Source organism: Microtus pennsylvanicus, chromosome 15 (assembly GCF_037038515.1).
Source record: "Microtus pennsylvanicus isolate mMicPen1 chromosome 15, mMicPen1.hap1, whole genome shotgun sequence".
Classification (NCBI taxonomy): Eukaryota; Metazoa; Chordata; class Mammalia; order Rodentia; family Cricetidae; genus Microtus; species Microtus pennsylvanicus.
The window spans coordinates 14,838,458-14,859,873 of record NC_134593.1 but is presented as its reverse complement, the minus strand read 5'-3'; the positions used below and the strand labels follow the sequence as shown (position 1 = coordinate 14,859,873).

At 51.9% G+C, this 21,416-nt stretch overlaps 1 protein-coding gene across 1 annotated transcript; it reads right to left on the bottom strand.

The window, feature by feature from the left end:
* Window positions 1-586: 586 nt before the first annotated feature.
* On the bottom strand, window positions 587-20,584 carry Nynrin (NYN domain and retroviral integrase containing). The gene is made up of 9 exons (XM_075949269.1): window positions 20,538-20,584; window positions 20,176-20,390; window positions 11,060-11,715; window positions 9,394-10,938; window positions 8,853-8,983; window positions 8,625-8,721; window positions 7,133-7,234; window positions 6,823-6,924; window positions 587-5,195 (listed from the first exon to the last, which is right to left on the bottom strand). The coding sequence occupies exons 2-9, from the start codon at window positions 20,371-20,373 to the stop codon at window positions 2,345-2,347; spliced, it is 5,682 nt and encodes a 1,893-aa protein (XP_075805384.1). The 5' UTR covers window positions 20,374-20,390; window positions 20,538-20,584; the 3' UTR covers window positions 587-2,344.
* Window positions 20,585-21,416: the final 832 nt, after the last annotated feature.

Below are 21,416 nucleotides of genomic sequence, written 5' to 3'. Positions count from 1 at the left end.
GATCATTGCTTCAAGCCATCTAGAATAGAAAGTAATGGGATTTTTGGCGCCAACCTTTCCAAATGGCCTTCCATTTTAGCATCCCTATTCTCTTGCTCTCACATGCAAGGGATGACCTTTCTGAATATCACACAGGTTGTAAGATGGGGACTTTGTTGCATCGGCTCTCAGAAGCCTCATATCAAACCACGCTATACTGTGTCATTTCTTTCTCTCTCCCCTGACTTTGGACTCCAGTAGGACAGAGACCACATCAGTCACATGACCTGGCATCCTCTCCACTCCTAGACAGAACATGGCACATAGTAGGTGTGCCTTAAATATGAAATGGAGGTCTCCTGGGAGCTTGCACTTTCCTCCTGCACTCTGTAACCACGCCAGCACCAAGCAGAACTCGAGGCACATAGAAAAGGCAGCAGAAAGCAAGGCCCAAAGTCAGGAAGCTTAGCAAGAGTAAGGACTCTGAGCTTAGGGGGAGGGGGACACGGATTCCAGAAGAAGAGTAATAATGAACCACACCTCCACAGACGTCCCACCCTCCAATTCTGTAAAACAAAACAACAACAACAAAAAAAAACCCATTGGCTCCATTTTATTTGATTTATTGAAAAATAAATGAAAATCGCTTGAAAGAGCATATGATCAAAATTGTTCTTAACAGGAAGAGGGGTTTGAATACAGCCCTGGGCGGGGGGGGGGTAGCAGAGTGAGGCTGGGAAAGAGGCAGAGGTGAGGAAATACAGTACCTGCTAAAAACTCTACATCTAACCTTTCGGCGTCTCGGGTGTCACCCCGCACTCATCCCTGGGCAGGGCTGACAGCTGGACTGGCTGAGAAACAGCATCAGGTAGTTTATCTAGAAAAGTTGGGAGACGGCATCAAAGGGAATGGAGGTACCAAATCCGAAAGGCTTCTCCTGCTCCAATCTGTTGCTAGAACCCCTATCATGGTGAACTTGAAGTCACTCAAGAAGGTTCATCCGGATCCCAACTCAGCCACCAATTTGCTGTATGACTTTGGACAGTCATTTTCCCTCTTTCCTCTGCCGTGAAACATGCTGGACTCAGTGCAGCTTCTCTGGCCCCAGCACTCTGCAGTGTCATGACTGGTGACCCGTGCTGGGCCAGGAAACTGGAATGGCTCCTGAGGAAATGAGCTACTAGGGACCTGAGCCAGAGCGGCGTGGTGCTGGCCTTCCTCTGCAGACTGACAGCTCAGAAGTGTGGACATGCATGTGAGAAGCACTCGTGTCTGGGAGAGGCCCACTCCCACTGCAAGAGTGCTGTCTACATGACTGGCTCTAAGGGAGCTCTACACAGGCAGACCAAGAGCGTCGCAGATGCTCAGGGCACAGCAGCCCCGTGGCGTCTGAGGAGATGGCAAGGTACAGTACAGGCAGGAGATGGCTGTGGGTTTGGGGAGGGGGTGAGGAGAGTAAGAGGTAAAGCTACCCAGCACCTGGCCACGCGTCAAACTACCCTTGTCAGACGCCCTCCCCATGAAGCAGAGCGTGGGTACCACTTGACCTAATAGAAGCAGCTCTTCCAGTAGAGATGCCACACTGGGCACCAAGGTCCATGATTCCCATGAGGTGACCACCATCACGGCAGGGGTCAGGAATCACCTCCCTTGACTGGAATCAAATGAGGTAGGCCAACTCATCTTCCACTCTCCCCTTCCCTTACACAGGTAGGTGGCGTAGGTGGCATGTGGTTGATCATCTCCACCCAGAGCCATCATCCTAGAGGTACATGAAGGCTAAAACCCTTTCTTGACAGCTGAGAAGGCAGAGGAAGCTGACTGGAGAACTACTGTGCCCTCCCCACCCCTACTCCCTACCAGCATGTGTCCGTGCCACTGAAAACTCCACGGGCAAAGGCTCGCCAAACCCACAGTGTAAGGGGAGGCGCTCGCACGAGAGCCAGCGGCGTGGTACCCACTGTGAGGTTCCGATTCGCACTATTAAATATACCAGGTTTAAGATACTGGGGGAGGGAGGCACACACTAAGATACGCCTGCATGTGCGTGAAGGGACAACACGGCACTTGGGGAAGACTGTGAGCCTGGCCTACTTTAGTAAGGAGCCTTCTGCTCCCAAGTGGAAAACTGCCAGAACCCACACATGACGTTTGGCAAGGTTTCCAAAAACCCTAAGCTGGGATATTTTCATAGGGACATTCATCCCTAGGTCAAGGCAATTCAGCAAAGCTTTATCAACAAAACAACTTCACAAAAGGCACAACTGGAGGCCCCCCAAGAGCTGAGAGCCTTTCTTAGAGCAAAAGGAGACCTAGCAGCAGAAACCCAGGACCCCCAGAGCAGGGAGCTCCCTGAAGGCTCTAATCATTGGTCCAAGTTATTGAGGGACAGGGCTGCGCCACCATTAGCAAAGGCCTTCATTAGACTGCTAGGATAGACACACCCCAACTTCTCTGGGGTCGGGAAACCCCAAACCCTATAGAGCGATAGGCTCAATCGGTCACCAATATAGAAGGGACCCACCCACTTGGCACCGCTGCCATTCCTGGGGAGAGACAACAAGAGGACCTGGTCACCCACATTCCACTCCTTGTTCTGGATCTCCCTCTGGAAACGCCTATTGTCAGCTTTCTCACCGGGCTTCTCTGCCACCCTCCAGTGGAGGTCCAACAGCTCCCGCGCCAGCCGCAGCAGGAACGTGTCCATCTTGAGCCCCTCGATGTTCGCGCTGCTCATCTCCCACCACAAGGGCTCCATCAGCCTCACCTCATCCCCAGTCAGGACCTGGTATGGGGTGGCCTCTGGGTTGGAAGCCCTAAAAGCCAGGTGCAGCAAGGGAAGGGAGGCTGCCCACTTTTTGCCATGCAGGAAGATGAACTCCTTCAGGGCCCTCTTGAATTCCCAGTAGGCCTCTGAACTCATCAAACAAGGGAACTGAAGGGTCCTACTCAGTGTGGTCACCTGAGCGCCTAGGGCCAGCCCACAGCTCACCAGGACATGTCGGGCAAACTGGGGGCCTTGGGCTGCCTCCAGCCTTATGGGAACACCCCATCTCGCAAACACGTGCTGCAGTAACAGCTGGGCCACGGCCATGTGCGTATAGGGCTTCAGAGGGAATGCCTCCACCCACCGGGTGTTGGCATCAGCCACGATGAGCACGTGCTTATGACCTTCCTCGCTGGCAGTGACGGGACCCACCACCTCGATCTGCAGACTTGACCAGGGAGCGGTTGACCTAACAGGCCACGGGGACTCAATAACTTTCAACTCACCCCCTACGAGATTTTGGGGAATGCAAAACAAACAGCTCCTGCAGTAATCTTTCACGTGCTCCTGCATCCCAGGCCACCACCCCAGCAACCGCAACTTCTTATAGGTCTCCTCTGGCCTCTGGTGCCCCCCTAAGGGGATGTCATGCACAAAAAAAATCAGATCCCTCCGAAGTTGCCTTGGGACTACCCAGACCCTGGGATGCTTTTCGCCCTTAAACATAAGCAGGCCACTGTCTTTGTCAAGGCTGAGTGAATTAAAAGCAGAACTGAAAGGGGAGGGCCCGGACAATTTCTGCCCCGCCTGCAGTTTGGCAATGATCTCGGCCACGGTGCCATCACTCAGCTGTAAGGCCAGCAGGTTGGGCTTCCTGCCTTTGGTATGGGGAGTCACTATTGGCACCGGCACATCCTCCGGCAAATCCCACCACTGCCCGCCCCCTTGGGCGCCCTGCTTGGCCAGAGTATCCACTGTCACAGCAAACAGAGATCCCCGATAAGAGGTTCGGTAGATAAAGGGGAGGGATGAGAAGCCAGAGGTGAGGGATATAATATAGGAGAGCAAGCTCGGATAAGGTAGAGAAGCCCCGTCCGATGAGAGGAAGCCGCGGGCTTTCCAGAGTGGCAGGAGCTCCCAGAGGACACTGAAAATCCAGTTGCAGTGGGTGAGGAAAACCACCGGCAGGTGGGACTGGCCAAAGCGCTCTAGGCCACAGGCCACGGCTGCCAGGTGGGCATAGGTGAGTGTATAAGGGAAACAGGAAAAGGTAAGGGAGACTGGGGGGCTGGTGGGGGACAAGATATAGAGGCCAAAGCCGGCACACAGCTCATCATCACGGTAGAAGCAATAGCCAGATATATGGATGCAGATAAATGTAGACAGGTCAGTAGAAGGAGGCAGAAGCTGGAAAACTCGAGGCATTGAGGAAGCAGGTGTCAGCAGCCGGTTTTCCCCCAGCAGGCCATGGAGAAGGGTCAATTCCAAATCCCTCTTGCCTTTGTCCTGAACTAAGAGAGACCATCGAATCAACCACGCTTTGGAAACCCTACAGCTTTCCCATGTCTCGCTGTCCACAGTGGTCCGGGCGGCATAGGAAAGACGTAGAACCACTGGATTGTCTCCAATGCATCGGGAAAAGTGTTTGAGGGCCCAAGCCACAGCATAGGGGCTGTCCCCCCCTGACTGTGGACCCTCACTGTCTTCATCAGGGAGAAGAGGTTTCGCGGTATAGGCGATGGGGTGCTTCCTTCCTGAGTGCTCCTGCTGCAGGATGGCCGTCAGTGATACTTGGCTAACGGTCACTTCCAGGTAGAAGGGCAGATCAGAATTCGGGGTTGACAGGCAGAGGGCAGACACTAGCGCTCGTTTAAGGGCCAGGAAGGCCTTCTCGTGTTCCTGGTTCCACTGCCAGTCTGGCTTCTGCTTGAGAAGGCTGTGCAGGGGGCCCACGAGGACTTCATAATCAGGAATAGCATCCCGGTGCGAATCCATGAAGCCCACAAAGAAAGACAGAGCAGTGAAGTTGCTAGGGATAGTGAGCTGAGCGAGCTGGGCAAGAACCCGCTGACAGGGAGCCTGCCCATCCCAGGGGACATCCGTGTAGGGAGAGGACAGCACTGGCAGAAGGTCAATATCCAAAGCCCCCTCGGAGGGGTCATGCAGGCTGAGACACTGGAGGATTTCCTCAGAAAAGGAAGGGCATTCAGCTCCAAACACCGACGCAAGGGAAGAGTCACGGTCGTCTTGTTCATCAGGCTTTGGTATTTCCAGCTGCTCCACCAGCTCCTTTGCTGGGCTGTCCTCCCTCTTCTCCCTGACCTCTTCCACATTCTGTGGGCCCACCACTGGCTCGGGATCAGCCTCGTCGCTCAACTCAGAGATGCTGGCTGAGCTGGGAGGAAGGGTCTTCCACACCTTCAAGAAATTGCCAATGTCCATGTCCAACCTATTACCAAAACAAGTAGAAGAAGGAGAGGGGGCAGCCCCACCCCCCACCGATTATTCGTGGTGAAAGTCACATGTGTGGTCACCCCACAGGACCCCACCTCATTCCTAAGAGTCCTTCAGCATGGCAGGGGTCAGTCAGAAGCCAGCCCATAAACACTTGGTCTCTATCTTCACACTTGCTAGAACTTCAACAAGGATTCTTCTGTGCTTTCAAAGTTTATCAAACCAAAACCTTATTGACTGTGATGGTCAGTCTTAATTGTCATCTTGACATAATCTAGAATCAACTGAGAAAGTGGTCTCAGTGAAAGGGCTGTGCAGACCAGGTAGCTGGTAGGCATATCTGTGAGGAATTATTTTGCTTACATTGAGGTGGAAAGACCCTCCACTGTGGGTGGTGTCATTCCCTAAGCAGGGGATCCGAGACTGCGCAAAGTGGAAAAAGTAAGATGAGCGCTAGCAAGCACACATCTATGGCTCTCTTCTGCCTGCAGACATGATGTGAACAATTCTCCCCAAGCTCCCGACACTGGGACCCCCCCCCCCAGTCCTGTGAGCAGAAACAACCCTTTCTCCATACTTCGCTGTTGCCAAGGTATTTTATCCCAAGGACAGGGAACAAAGCTAAAGAGACTGAGACCATGAAATGCTTAAATTAGTTTTGAGTTAGTGGCTGGGTAAGAGATACTTAGCAGCCTCTGCTCTTATCTCAGGGTGAACAGTCCAAGGTAAGATCGACCCTGGATGGGAAGCCTAGAATGCAACAGAGAAACCTCAGCTTCATGTCCACACACTGATGAAAAGGGGTGGGGTGCAGGTGTGTGTGTGGAGAGGTGGCCTAGGGAGCACTGCCCTGCCCACAGGTCCCAACCAAGTTCCCCTGAAGGTCCCAGAATGCTGTGGGGGTCAGGGACAGCAAATGTGGCTCAAAGCAAAGAGAAGCTATATAGAGCGGCTATATATAAACTAGTTCTGCCAAAGTGACCTTGGAAAAGTCACTTGCACCTCAGATTCCTTGTCTGTGAAATGAGGAATGTTATCATTTACATCATTTATATCTCACATGTTGTGAGGGTCAACATGACGCCCATATACACAGACAGCTCTCGCGGACACAATCAAAGAAAAGCAAGTCTCCTTGCTGGCACACATCACCAGCAGCATAAAGCAAAAACAGCCAAACGGCCCCAGGCAGAGAGGAGATTCTTCTGCATGGAAGAGAATGCTACACGGCCGCTAAAGTGTACTACAGGAATCTTCATGGCATAGGTCTGAAGAAAGCAAGAAAAGATAACGCACAAATGCCAGTTGTGGAAAGATACATGAAAAGGCGTGTGTGCAATGTTTAGAGCGTAATGTAAAGAGTGGGTAGAAGCATCAGACTGTGGCGGATATATAAAGATGTAAAGTGGCCAAACCACTCTGCTCACTATGGAGAACTAGGTAAATGTGGACTAGTACCAAGAGTCATCTCTGCTCACTATAGAGAACGAGGTAAATGTGGACTAGTACCAAGAGTCATCTCTGCTCACTATAGAGAACGAGGTAAATGTGGACTAGTGCCAAGAGTCGTCTCTGGTCAGTCCTGGGAATGTCCGGGAGGTAGAGACAGCCTGACAAATTACCTGTTTGGTTTCTTCAGAAATTCATCCAAGGTGGGGCCATCACGACCGAGGGGGTCGTCTGGGACCATGAAGAGATTCCCCGCAAAGGTGAAGGGCAGCAGGCTGGACCCACAAAAGAAAGGCAAGAACATGGATGAACCTAAGATCCAGCCACTCTCTGTTGCCTCCACAGGGCTGAGATTCCCCCATTCACCAGCAGGTACTGGAGAGCCCTACTCTAAGGCTCCTCTGCCTGCCCCACCATCTTTTTCTGCCACAGGCTGCCCACGTCAGTGGGAAATGGGGGCTCAAGACCTCAGGGATGGCTCACCGATCTTTGACCATCAGTTTCTTGGAATTATTCATGAGGATGTGAATCTGCTCATTGGTGACAATGACACCATCAGTCTCCTCTGCCAGCTTGATCATGAACCTGCAAGGGCAAAGAAAATTACCAACCGTCTAGCAACTACCCTCTCACTTCCCAGACCCTCTGGAAAATGAACTAGATCTCCCCCCGACGGGTCAGACAAAATCTCTGCCCTCTGTAATCAAGACAAGGTTCTATAGCATATTCTTTCTTCCATGGGGACATCTGGGAGCCCAGCATTCTCCAAAAGGTGTACTTGGCTGCATAGACCTCCAAGTGTGCTTACAAGCATACACCCCTCTCATATACGAGGCTCATGCATCTCAGAACCCATCCTCTGGTTCACAGTCACACATGGGCATTTTCCCCTCCCATTTTTGCACCTGTAAAATGTAGATAAAATACCCACCCCATATTGCTGTAATAATGAAACTGAGATGATGTTTATGTGTCTAACTCAGTGCCTAGCACACAGCACACAATATTCTTCATCAAGGCCCAATACTCATTCATGACGAGATGCACACCCACATAAATACTAACACATACAATCACGTGGCTTAATAAACAAAACCGTTCTCCTGGGGATCACTTTCCTTCTGAGGAGGGCTGGGACCAGGCAGTCCCTGGGATTTTCACATGTTGTTCCCCAAGTGCCCAGCAGAGGGCGCTTCGACAGGAAAACCATCTTCCCTTAAACCCTTGCTTGGCTGGAATTCGAGGATTTAAAAAACTCATCCAGACAGGAGTCAGCTCTGGAAGTTTGGCCTGCCCAGCCCTTCACAGCCTTGAAGGCTGGATGAATTGCAGGGAACATAGGAAAGAAACAGAACCTCTCCCCACCCAGCATGTGAGGTGACCAGTGAAGCCAAAACCTGTCGATTGAGCATCGGACTGCGGCAGGGCCTCCCTTCCCTGCCCTAGGACAGACTGGCAGGGTCACAGCCTCCCCTAGGCGCACTAGCTCTGTAGCCACGCCAGATGGTGAATGCTTAGGCAAACTGGCACATCTACCTCCATTTCTAGAGCCCTGCCCAAGGATCCATCTACATCCAGTCACAAACACCTCTGCCCAGCATCCGAGCTTGAGGAAGAAAGATTGAAGGCGTTCCTTGAGATTAGAACTTCAAGCCAAACAGGCACTGAAAAGCCTAGGGTATCTCTGCTACCTATTTGAAGGATGAGGTTCCTCCTGTATCCAATGAGATAAGCCTGGGCCCATAGGCCATGGAGAGGGAGAGCCAGCTAACTCAGGGAAACACAGCACCACCGTTCCCAAGATGTCAGCAACCTTGTGTTTGGGAAGAGCCGACCTTCATTCAGCCATCTCATTTGTGCCCCAAATACCTCCTCTCAGACATGGCATTTGTCTCCGTTTTCTACTGAGAAGATGAGATGGGACACCATCCGAGACCACCCCCAGCCCCACGGAGGGACCTGGGAAACGGCCCACCTGTAGTCATAGGTGGTGATCTTCTTGCCGTTCTCCAGCTGGGAGGGAGTGATGGACAGCATCTTGAGTGAGTGCAGCTGCGTCAGAAAGTGGCTCTCTGAGGGCGACACAGAACACAGAGGTAGAGGAAGGGCTAAGTGGGCCAGGCCATGGTAGGGTGGCGGGAGAATGAGGCAGAGAGGCAAGGGGGGACAGCCTGGTGATGTGGAGGGGCCGGGCAGCACTCACCTCTCACCCTCCGGTTCTTCTTCAGCTGCCAGGTGGGTACAAACACGGTGACCTCCCGGTGTCCTCGAGTCCAGAAATACTGCACTGCCATGGCAATGCCTCGGCAAGAGAAGAAGTGCTGGAGGCCGTGTCTGTGGGATGCGAAAGTGAGGAACCACTCCCAGAAGGCCCTGCCTTACCATGCAGCCCTTGCCCTGAGACCCAAGCAAGTGACGACCCAACAGTACTGAAGACGCTAGCAATCCCCTTTCCTTACCCACCCCACCCTTGACCCCCACCCCCGAGAGAAGGACTCTCTATGAAATCCTAGCTGTCCTGGATGAAGCTTACTATGTAGACAAGGCTGGTCTTGAACTCAAAGAAATCCTCCTGCCTCTGCCTCCTGAATGCCAGGTTAAATGTGGATGGGCCACCACACCTGGCCCGCAGCCCCACTGTACACACCGTTCAATGTGTGCCACGCCCCTCATCTTTTGCTACCCATGTATTTAGGAAGGAATACCCACCTGGCTCCCCAGCACACCCAGCCCATGCTACTCACACCATGGCCACACTGCTGCCGTCAATGACCACTCTTCGCAGTCCTGGATTCCCAGGCTCCCCAGACAAGTTCAACTCGAAGGGTGTGTTCAAGGCCTCATGGTACCTCTGGAAGCTGGTCACTGTGTTGTTGGCCTGCGGGTGGTGAGCTGACTTCCTCTGGGCCCCCTCCCAAGCCCCAAGAAGTCCCTCCTTCAGGAACTGATGTTTATTTCTGGAGGCCAAGTTGTTACTGGCCTGGAGACCCTGCCTTCCAGTCTTTCCCTGGCCCTTTGGCACGACTGCTCTACCCTTTGAAGCCTGGACCTCATTCGGGAGTTTGGCTTCATCCAGGCTCAGTCCTGCAACTGTGGACACCTGGGCTGCGGATGTTTTAGATGCTCTGGAGGCTTTAGAAGCTGCGGGTGTTTTTGTGGTCGAAGGTGTTTGGGGAGTGGCAGACCCTGCTTTAGTGGCATTCCCAGTTTGGACTTTGGGGGTTTGGGAGACTGCAGGTGTTTTTACTGAAGGCATGTTCTGAGCTGCAGGGGTCTGGGGAGTCGTGGGTAACATGGGAGCTGCTGGTTGACTTGCGGTTGCTCTGGGGGCTGTGGGCTCCACAGGAACTGCTGACTTTGGTGACGCTGAAGGCACTTTGGGAGCTGCAGGCTCTGTATCCACTGCCGGCTTTAGGGCTGGAGGCACTTTGGGAGCTGGAGGCAGCCCTTTCTCGGTGGGTGGGTGGTCGACTTTGGACCGGGCTGTAGCCGCGGGCGCTTCAGGAGTCTCAGACATTGCTGGAGCTTTGGGTACTGACTGATCCATCATCTCCGCCTGAGCCACTGTCCTCTCTTGAGCTGTGGGTCCCCTTTGCTCTGTGGGCAGTGCTGAAGAGGACTTTTCCAGGCCATCACCATCTGACAGTGAACTTCTTTCATCTTCCTGTTCCGCTTCAGCTTGGGGGGCAGATGTCAAGGAAGGTTCTATTTGTGGAGGTTCTGAGGTAACAACCTCTATGATACCACAGTCCCTCGGCACTCCCGATAAACTGATGACCTCTGAGGGGCTCTCCAGCCTCGGGCTATGCTGTAGGGCTGTCTCCCTTCCTAGCTCTCCATCTGGTCTACAAGCCTGGTTTTCTGCACTGGGTAGAGGAGTCAGCTCTTTCGGCTTCCACTCCAGGTTTAAGGGCAAAGGGTTCTGTCCTGGCAGCTTCAGCTGAATGGGGCCCATGGGTCTCTGCCAGAATGGGAAACTGAAGCAAGCCTGGGATAGCAGCCAGGCCAGGTGAAGAGAATGCAGTTCGTTGATCTTCCAGAAAGTTGCAGCAATAGCCCCTGGCCACAAGGGCCCAAAGGCTGGCCCCGGGGCCCAGGACTTCCAGGATGGACACACACTCAGAGCCGATACTGGTGACCGCAATGAGATTCTGTCTTCTGTCTTCTGTGCCTGCCTTGGCTGCAAGAGGGCTTGTGTGTGATTGGCAGAGCCCTGGCTGCTGGCGGCTGGCACGAGGGGCCCTTCCTCGTGAGCACTGGTCACCTCACCTTGCTTGCTGGGACGGATCCTGAAAAAAAAAAGCCCACGTTTGCTGAAAAGATGAGAAAGGCAATTTGGCCCCAAATTACTACTTCCCTGGGATCCTGAGCAGGGTCAGGGGTGGAGAAAGCCCATTTTCCAGTACTTACCGTACCAGCTGGCATGCCGACTCCTGCTGACTGCTCTGGGCTGGGGTCGGGGACCCAGTTGCTCCTAACCTTGCCAATTTCTTTGAATTCTCTGAAGCCTGATTCAAGGCTCCTATCTCTAGGAAGGGTCCAGGGCTCTCTCCTACGGTCACCATGGACGAGCCTTCCTTCTGCTGCTGGCTAGGGCAGATCAGGATCTCTGGGCTGGCACAGGTGCTAGAGCTACCAACGTGGCTGAGCCACTCAACGAGGTCTTCTTTGCCAGCAGCATCTTGCACCAGGTTGAGGAGCAGCTCCTGGACTGCTGGGGGAAGCTGCATCAGATCCCCTGCATACTGGTCACCACGGATCCACACCAGGGCCCCAAAAGCCCGGGTCACCTCTGTCTCCCAGCCCCCCCGGGGGGTGATCATAGGGGCAGGACCCCAGCGGAACCGCGCCACCAGCTCCTCCAGCCAGTTCTGTGTCATGGTGAAAGACTCGGTCAGTCCACCCACCATCAAGGAGCCTGGGGGACCGGGCACCAGGTAAGCCAGAGTACTCCAGCAGAGGCAGTCCAGGAACAAGCCTTGTGCCCCTAGGAAGGCGCAGTGCAGGACTGGTGGATAGCGAACCTCCTTCCACAGCTCTGGGTTGCACAGACCCTTCAGATATTCCTAGGCAGAAGGGAGAAACAAAGGGAGCCAGCCTGTGAGTGGCTAACCCTAGTCATCCTCCGCACCTTAAAGGCCAACCCCTTGCTAAGCTTATAGCTAACACCACCTCCCCTCCATCCCCTCTTTCCAGGAAATGGTGACAGAATGAATGAGACTCAGAGGAAAGAAGAGAAGATCCAAGTTTGGCATCAAGAGATCTCATGCTGGTTCTAATTTGGCCTTATTCGACGAGGAAGGATTGTAGGAAATGTACCACCTTCTAAGAATCCCAGCCTCTTCACCTAGAGCATGGCAAGAGGGTCCAGGACTCTCTTGGCACTGCAGAACAGCGTGGCTCCCAGGGGGAAAGGCGCTACACACTATTAAGTATTCTCACATGCCGAGAACAGGGGCAGTCTGGGGCAAGTTATAAACTCCTCCTCCCATCAGTGTCTCCCTTCCCGTTCTGCCTCACCAGTCTACTGGAAGCTTCAGGGAACTAAGTGAGCTTAGCTTACTGAGGATGGTGCCTGGCACAGCCTGTTCCATCCTCCTGTCTCAGAAGAGGTGGCCCAAGGTCTGCACCAGATCACAGCCTACATCACCTGACTAAAAGCAGAGCTCTCTGAACCCCCTCTGGCTGACAACACAGTGACTTCCAGGTAATCCTGTAGGATTCCGGCTTAATCCCCCTCCAGAAGCTCTCAGGCACAACCTGTACCAGTAACCGTGGAAACGGTTGCCTAGTGGTGGAGATTAAGCTGCTGGGCCAGTGTCACATCCCGCAGACTCACATCTTGTCTAACCAGAAGGGAAGCCCCTAGTGCGTGTTTTCAGGGAGAGCAGCTGGCTTCCTTTAACTACCAGCGCAATCCCAGGACCCTCAGGAGCTCTGAAACAATCTCTTAAAGCGCTAGCCCAAGCGGACTGAGTTCACCCTCTTGTCCTTCCACATCCATGTCCTTAGCAATCACCCCTCCTGTCTTCCCCAACAGCTCTGTTCGGTGACAAGTGCTCCCCATGTATTTTTTTACTCTCCAGCAGCCATCTTGAAGACCACACTGGCCCTGTGCTCAGGACACACTAGCCCTGTGCTCAGGACACACTAGCCCTCTCTCTGCTCAGGACACACTAGCCCTCTCTCTGCTCAGGACACACTAGCCCTCTCTCTGCCCAGGACACACTAGCCCTCTCTCTGCTCAGGACACACCAGCCCTATCTCTACTCAGGACACACTAGCCCTGTGCTCAGGACACACTAGCCCTCTCTCTGCTCAGGACACACTAGCCCTCTCTCTGCTCAGGGCACACTAGCCCTCTCTCTGCTCAGGACACACTAGCCCTCTCTCTGCTCAGGACACACTGGTCCTCTCTCTGCTCAGGACACACTAGCCCTCTCTCTGCTCAGGACACACTAGCCCTCTCTCTGCTCAGGACACACTGGTCCTCTCTCTGCTCAGGACACACTAGCCCTCTCTCTGCTCAGGGCACACTAGCCCTCTCTCTGCTCAGGACACACTAGCCTCTGCTCAGGACACACTAGCCCTCTCTCTGCTCAGGACACACTAGCCCTCTCTCTGCTCAGGACACACTAGCCTCTGCTCAGGACACACTAGCCCTCTCTCTGCTCAGGACACACTAGCCCTCTCTCTGCTCAGGACACACTAGCCCTCTCTCTGCTCAGGACACACTAGCCCTCTGCTCGGGGCACAGGACATTTCCCCTGCTCATCTTGTTTTACCTCCTTCCCAGATACAACTTTCAACAAAATCTGACAGACACCCCAACATCTCTCGCCCAAGCCTCATCTGGTTCCATGACCAAGCAAAGGTAAAATGTGACAGGAAGCAGATAACTCTCACCTTAACAAATATTCTCCAACCCATGCACCCCACATCTCAACTACATAAAAAAAAATATGTAAAGTCAAAGAGGCAAACTGAGGAAGAAAGTTGTATGTGTGTTTTTAAATGGGGCTGGGGAGATAGGTCTTTGGGAAAATGCTTATTGTACAAACATTAAAGCCAGAGCTCAGATCTCCAGCACCCTGAGTGACAAAGGGTCCTAGAGGCTCACCCGCCAGCCAGTCTAGTCAGTCAGTGAGTCCCAGGTTCAGTGAAAACTGCCAGCTCAAAAGGTAGGAAGCCATCTCAAAGAGATGGCTCAACAGTTAAGGGCGCTTGCTGCTCTTCCAGAGGACCCAGGTTCAATTCCCAGCAACCACATCTGACATCTCACAACTGCCTGTAACTCCAGCCCTAGGGGATCTGACACCTTCTAGCCTCTGCGGGACCACCACACTCACATGGCACACTTACACACACACGCACACACAGAGGAAGAAAGCGAGCTGAAAATAGTGATTGTTCCATCAATAGTTCAACACTTATGAAAGGTATAGTAATTGAGATAATTTTTAAAATGATAATATGAACTAAGATTTATTTAGACCTCTTAATGTGCTAGGCACATAGATGATCCAATATATTTCTCTCTCAGTCCTACAAAGGAAATCTCCATTATCTTCTTTTTCAATGAGGAAAGAAGGCCACATGTTCACTTATAGGCAGGGATAGCCAGCACAATGACCCCGAAGTCTGGGGTCTTACCCATGATGTTATCTACACTGTAAGTCAAAAACAGGTATGGAAACAGCAGGCATTTACAGTCCAGAAAATGATATGAACAATCTATAGACAAATGACACAAAACGGGAAAACATCAAAAGGAAAAAAGGAATGATATTATTTATAAAAAATATATTACCTAATGTTCCACAGGTCCTTTGTCACCTTGAAGTTAAATAAAAACATTAGCACCAAACAATATTATACCAGCCTATGCATGTCAAGGTGCTTTTACAACTTCATAGGATTCTCTCTCTCTCTCTCTTTTTTTTTTTTTTTTTTTTTGGTTACTTAAGACAGGGTTTCTCTGTGTAATCCTAGCTATCCTGGAACTCACTCTGTAGAGCAGACTGACCCCGGACTCACAGAGATCCTCCTGCCTCTGCCTCCCAAGTGAGGGGATGAAAGGTGTGCATCACCACTGCTGTCTGGATCGCCTCCCTTCTTATAAAGTCAGTGTTCATTATCCGCCTTCAAGTGTTTGTTATCTGCCTTCAAGGGCCACTGCAATTTACATGAAAAAAAAGTCTAAAAAGGCTAAGAAAAATGACAGAACCAAGAAGCTTTGAATTCGAGTGAAGGGAATGAGAAAAACAGGTTGAGTTCTTGGAAAAGGAGATCACTCTGAACACTTAATATTCCAAACACACAGAGAGAGACAGACAGACAGACATAGACTGCCCTACCTTCAAAAGGCTTACTATTGTTACTCTTCTCAAAACAGTAAACAATATAGCCCACAGTAAATAGAACAGCATTTTTAGTGTAAAAATTTTTAGTTTTGGTTTTCATACCATTCCACCATGTGAAATAGAATACACATAACTCTTAGACAGTTGAATGTAACAACAGCAATGAATGTCCCTCCCTTCCCCACCCCCCCAAAAAAAAACAAGAATTAAAAGATAGGCAAAAAGCCGGAGTTAGTCAGGTATGATGGTGCATGCCTTCAATCCCAGCATTTACAAGGCAGGGCCACCAATCCCAGTACTCACTCAGGAGGCAGAGGCAGGCAGATCTCTGTAGAGTTAGAGACCAGCCTGGTCTACAGAGTGAGTTCCAGGACAGTCAGGACTACACAGGGAAATCGTGTCTTGAAAAGCAAGCAAGCAAGCATGGACAGACAGACGGAAAGAGAAAGAGAGAGAGAGAGAGAGAGAGAGAGAGAGAGAGAGAGAGAGAGAAAGAGAGAGAAGAGAAGAGAAAAAACAACATAGTGATGCCCCAGGAGAGCAGTAAAGTGAAGCCTTAAAGTCAAAAGCCAAGAGTATCTACATGCCATGTTAGGGCCTAGAGTGTCTACATACTGTGTGAGGGCCTAGAGTGTCTACATGCCGTGTGAGGGCCTAGAGTGTCTACATGCTGTGTGAGGGCCTAGAGTGTCTACATGCCATGTGAGGGCCTAGAGTGTCTACATGCCGTGTGAGGGCCTAGAGTGTCTACATACTGTGTGAGGGCCTAGAGTGTCTACATGCCGTGTGAGGGTCTAGAGTGTCTACATACTGTGTGAGGGCCTAGAGTGTCTACATACTGTGTGAGGGCCTAGAGTGTCTACATGCCGTGTGAGGGTCTAGAGTGTCTACATACTGTGTGAGGGCCTAGAGTGTCTACATACTGTGTGAGGGCCTAGAGTGTCTACATGCTGTGTGAGGGCCTAAAGTGTCTACATATGTTTGAGGGCCTAGAGTGTCTACATGCTGTGTGAGGGCCTAAAGTGTCTACATATGTTTGAGGGTCTAGAGTGTCTACATGCCATGTAAGGGTCTAGAGTGTCTACTTGCTGTGTGAGGGTCTAGAGTGTCTACATGCTGTGTGAGGACCTTGCCGATTCATGAATTCCAGAAGAGTCCTGAAGGACAAGAAAAGGATTGTTATCCTTTTTTGTGAACTTTTAGAAAGAGGACAAGAATTTTTTAATGTAAATTCCTTGGTTTAAAAAAAAACATAAACAAAAAGAAAGATTAGATGCTCAGTCACAGCCGATATGTAGGCCAACATGGAGAAGGAGTGCCACCCTAATTTAGAGAATTCGCCAATTTCTGTGGTGTAAATGTCCCCACCATGGCTATAAATATCCCTCTGCCAGACTACAAAGTTCCTAAAATTTTAACAATGCGTGTGTGTAAGCCAAATCCAGCACACATCTGACCACAACCAATTTCTACAGTTCTCTGCTCGTGCAGTTTCAGGGACAGGCCAGCTTCCACCTGAGAACCAAGCTGGAGCTCCAGAACATAGACTCCAGACAAGCTGGAGCTCCAGAACATAGACTCCAGACAAGCTGGAGCTCCAGAACATCAACTCCAGACAAGCTGGAGCTCCAGAACATCAACTCCAGACAAGCTGGAGTTCCAGAACATAGACTCCAGACAAGCTGGAGCTCCAGAACATCGACTCCAGACAAGCTGGAGCTCCAGAACATAGACTCCAGACAAGCTGGAGCTCCAGAACATAGACTCCAGACAAGCTGGAGCTCTAGAACACAGACTCCAGACAAGCTGGAGCTCCAGAGCATAGACTCCAGACAAGCTGGAGCTCCAGAACATCGACTCCAGACAAGCTGGAGCTCCAGAACATCAACTCCAGACAAGCTGGAGCTCCAGAACATAGACTCCAGACAAGCTGGAGCTCCAGAACATCGGCTCCAGAAGTCACTTCTACTGCCACTGACACCTCTATCCGTCTTCTCCAGAAACAAGGGCAGCAAACATGTCAGTTCTTCTGCCGGGCACTCAACCCACACAGTGCAGAAGGAATGTGCCGGGTCTAACCTGGGCTCATTTAACCACGATTCAACTCCCCTTTCCTCTTGTTGACCCCACCCCTGGGAAGCCAGCTTCCCTGGGTTTGTTTTCTTACCTGGGATGGATGCATAGCCACACCTCCAATTGTGTCTAAGTCCTGCCATTGCACAGAACTTTTTTTTTCTTTTTAAATATTTGTTTATTTATTTATTATGTATACAATATTCTGTCTGCATGTATGCCTTCAGGCCAGAAGAGGGCATCAGATCTCATTACAGATGGTTGTGGGCCACCATGTGGTTGCCGGGAATTGAACTCAGGACCTTTGGAAGAGCAGGCAGTGCTCTTAACCACTGAGCCATTTCTCCAGCCCCCATTGCACAGAACTTAAACACACAAGTTTAACTGAAATCTGTCTGGAAAGGCAAGCATGAATAATAGAAAAACATATCCAGGCCCTTATTTAAGTGAGCCTGCATCTTCCTGGACCTCTCTTCCACTCAGACCAGAACAAATGACCCCATTGTTCCTGCTCCATCTCTCTCAAAGCTTCCAGTTTTCACAAGTCCTCTATACCAGTGTTATACATGGAAGGCCACTGTTAAAATGCAAAACTCCAGATCCCAACAGCTACAACTTGAGTCAGCCACACCATATCCATATGAAAAACACGACATCCTCACATTAGGAAATGCTCATAGCAGGTGTGCTGGTTTAACTAGAAAACTAGGAATGGCCCCATAGACTCATGGGTTTGACTGCTAGAACCATAGGAAGTGGCTCTATTAGGAGGTGTGGCCTTGTTGGAGGAAGTGTGTCGCTATGGAGGTGGGCTTTGAGGTCTCATACGCTCAAGCTAGGACTAATGTGGCAGTCTCTCAGCTACCCCTTCAGGACTATGTCTGCCTGCATGCCACCAAGTTTCCCACCATAATGATAATGGACTAAACCTCAGAACTGTAAGCCACCCAATTAAAAGTTTTCCTTTCTAAGGGTTGCCATGATCATGGTGTCTTTTCACAGCAATAGAAACCCTAACTAAGACAGCAGGTCATCAAAGCCTCCCACTTTACAAGACTTTACACTGAGAAAGACCTGATCCACTAGAAAGCGATTTCCTAACAGCAATACCCGACTTCTGCCCCTTGTTGTCCTCTACGTTTTGCTGAAGTATTTGAACATGCATTATTTCCGTTGGCCCTCACAACTCTCACGTGAGAAGAATACTACTACACTGTTTTAGAGCTGGGCCTCTTCAGAGACCCGGCCCTCTATCTGGGCCATAGTGTGGTGACAGCATGTCCAATCCAGTGCTCCTTACTCTTGGATTTCACATCCTCCCCTGAATTTCTTCCTTCTCCTCATCACCAGTACAAGAAGGAAGTTACCCAGAATCCCAGAAAGCTGGTGGGGGGAGGGGCACGGATGGACGGCAGGCCTTTAATCCCAGCACTCGGGAGGCAGAGGCAGGCAGATCTCTGAGTTCAAAGGCAGTTTGGACTACAGAGTGACTGAGTTCCAGGGCAGTCAGGGCTACCCAGAGAGACTCTGGCTCAAAAAAAAACGGGGAGGGGATCTCAGCAAGCTATGTTTCCAACATCAACAATGCCTCTCTCTCCAGGGCAAGGAGGGATGCAAGAGAAAGTTGACAGAGCCGCTGGATTTACCAGGGCTTGGAGTGAGAGCCTTGGAGGTTAAAATCTGCCGCCCAAGGAGGCAGCAGTGCAAGCTGGAGCTGACAAGTTTGAAGCCGCTGGCTGACCTCAAGTTTAAACAAGAAACATGAAGCGGGCATCCCAAACAGGGCTATTCAGGGGCAGGAGAGGTGGTGGCTCAGTGACAAAGGGTCCACGTAGCGTGTGCAGGCTCTGGGTTCAGTACCCATCCCAAGGCAGTGCCCTTCAGAAAGTAAGTACTTGTCCGTTGGTTGGTTCTCCATGAAGACTGGGCCGTGGTACTTTACAGTAACAGAAAGATTAAGGACATAAAGAACTCAAAAGCCTCTTGTTGCCCTACCCCACACACACACCAACTCTCGGGCTCCAACACATCTGGGCAGAAACCTTCCCTTCCCCCAGCACCTCTGTCAGAACTGGAAAACTGCTGAGGCAGCAGCTAACTGCAAATACTAAGAGAGACATTTCCCAGCCTCCCTGTGCGGCTGGCAACTGCTGGGCCTCCCAGACCTTTCCTGACTGGGATAAAGCCCCAGCCAAAGAGTGAGAAAAGGGAGCCTAGGTCATTCCCACAGGAAAAGATAAGGCGATCTCAGGGAGTGGGACCTTGGGTGTGATGGAGGCAGAGGGAGGAGGCCAAGCGGAGAAACTGGTGAGAAAAGCCAAACTGAACACAAGAGCTACAGGCTGAGGCCTGGTCTGTCCAACACCCAGCTACACACAGCAGGCTCTGTCATCTCAAAAGTCTACGGGCCTCCTCTCAGATCCCTGGCATCCTAAGGCAGATTCCAGAGCAGATGCATTCGGCCCTGAGCCCTGTGAGAGGTTCCTGAACACAACAAGGATATGTGGCAGGGTCCTGAGTTCTAGTCCAGCCTCCACCAGCCTACTCCTACCTGACTCTAGACTTGGGCAGACCCTCACCTTCTCGGAGCCCCAGTGCCTCATCTAGAAAATGCCAGCACTGCTCTAGAAGTATCTCTAGCCCCCGCCCCCCTGTATTCAGAGAAACAGCCCAGGATTTAAGCAGACAGAAAGGACAGAGGCCTTCCAGAATCTTGGTGAGAACAAAGACCTGTGCTGCAGAGGCCACAAAAACGCAGGCCCTTACATGGATCCCAAGATGGAAAATCAGGGTTTTGAACACGGAGGCCTGGCGGAAGAGGACGCTCGCTAGGCAGAGGTTCTCCCAGAACACTTGAAAGGATAGAAAGGAACCCCTGAAGGACAGACATGACACTAGAAGGACAAAAGTGACTAGCAAGAAAGGGGAGGGGCCAAGCTGGTGCTGCAGATCTGGAGGGAGGACGGCCCAGTACCTGCCAGCCAAACTGCAGAACCCAAATAGAAGACCTCTGGAGACCATTGATCCCCACGAGTGAGGGAGAGGGGTTGACTAGAAGGGCTAGGTGGGGAGTGAAGAGAAGCTGATTACCTTGGCTTTACCCGTATTCTCCCGGGGCCCTTCCAGCTGCAGCCAGAAGTAGGGGGTGTCGGGACGGCTCTGGAAGGCGTTCACCTTGACCCTGAAGATGCGCTGGACTTGCAGCCGCTGTCGGTGCACCCGAGGCTTCGATTTCGACTGCACCATGAACCATTCCTGCGCGGGGGGCCTACCCCCAGACAAGAGCATGGCTGCTCCTCCTGTCCCTGGAAAGCGTGAGACAAGTGTCACCGGTCCCAGCGCTGAGGCCCCCAGGCCGGAGGCCCCCAGCCACCTAGCTCCGCAGCCACTCCTCCCTTACCCTGCGGCGCGCCCCCCACCACCGCCTCCCTGCAGCGGGCTCTGCGACCCACCCGCCAGCGCTCCGCACCGCCCTCCCAGCTCCGTGCCTTTCCGCCGCTGCACAGGAGACAAGCCCTTCCTGCAAGGGGTTTGTAGCTAGGGGTGGGACCGGGCGGGATCCCGCCACCCCGCCTTCCCCCTCGACCTCGCAGCCAGGCCCCCTGGATAAACTTGCCAGGGCTGCTGGATGGCTTAAAGGGGCGCTGGAGACCAAGGGAGGGAAGGAGAGGAGGCTGAGCAGGAAGGAGAAACCGGGCAGGGTCGTGGAAGCACTGCCTTCCATCCAAGTTTTGTGTCCGGGGGACAAAGTTAATTTTCTTCTCATTCCCCTTTCCTCGAAGGAAGGGAGAGGACGAAGAGGAGAGTTGGTCTCTGAGACCCTGTTCTGAGATTTCAAGCAGGGATCTACACACATATCACTCCTTCACACACATACACACATCACACATTCACACACATACACACACACACATACACACCACTCCTACACACACACACACACACACTCAAATAACTCCACACACACCACTCCTACATACACCCCACTTCTACACAGACACACATCACACCTTCACACATACACCACTCCTACACACACACACACACACACACACACATACATCAATACACACACATACACACACACACCACTCCTTGGTGGTCTGCACCTCCCTTCAGAGCCCGGGCCTCATCCACCTCTTCGTGGCAGGAAAGGGTTAAAGGAGAATCGGGTGGAGAGCCTACAGAGGCCAGGGCCTCCAGAAACTCTGGGCTGGAGACCAAGCAGGAAGTAGAGGGTAAGAGCTCTGACTCCCACCCCCCACTCCAGTCTGGGGACCGCCTCGGACTGGCGCCCAGCCCAGACCCTGCGGAAGCCCCCCAGGCCTGGA

Bases quoted from the DNA above. Each gene is read 5' to 3' on its own strand.
- Nynrin (XM_075949269.1), bottom strand. From the start codon at position 20,373: ATGCTCTTGTCTGGGGGTAGGCCCCCCGCGCAGGAATGGTTCATGGTG. The intron at 8,722-8,852 runs GTGAGTGCTGCC...TGTCGCCCTCAG, and splicing joins GAAGAACCGGAGGGTGAGAG to AGAGCCACTTTCTGACGCAG. The intron at 7,235-8,624 runs GTGGGCCGTTTC...TTGCCCTTGCAG, and splicing joins ATCACCACCTATGACTACAG to GTTCATGATCAAGCTGGCAG.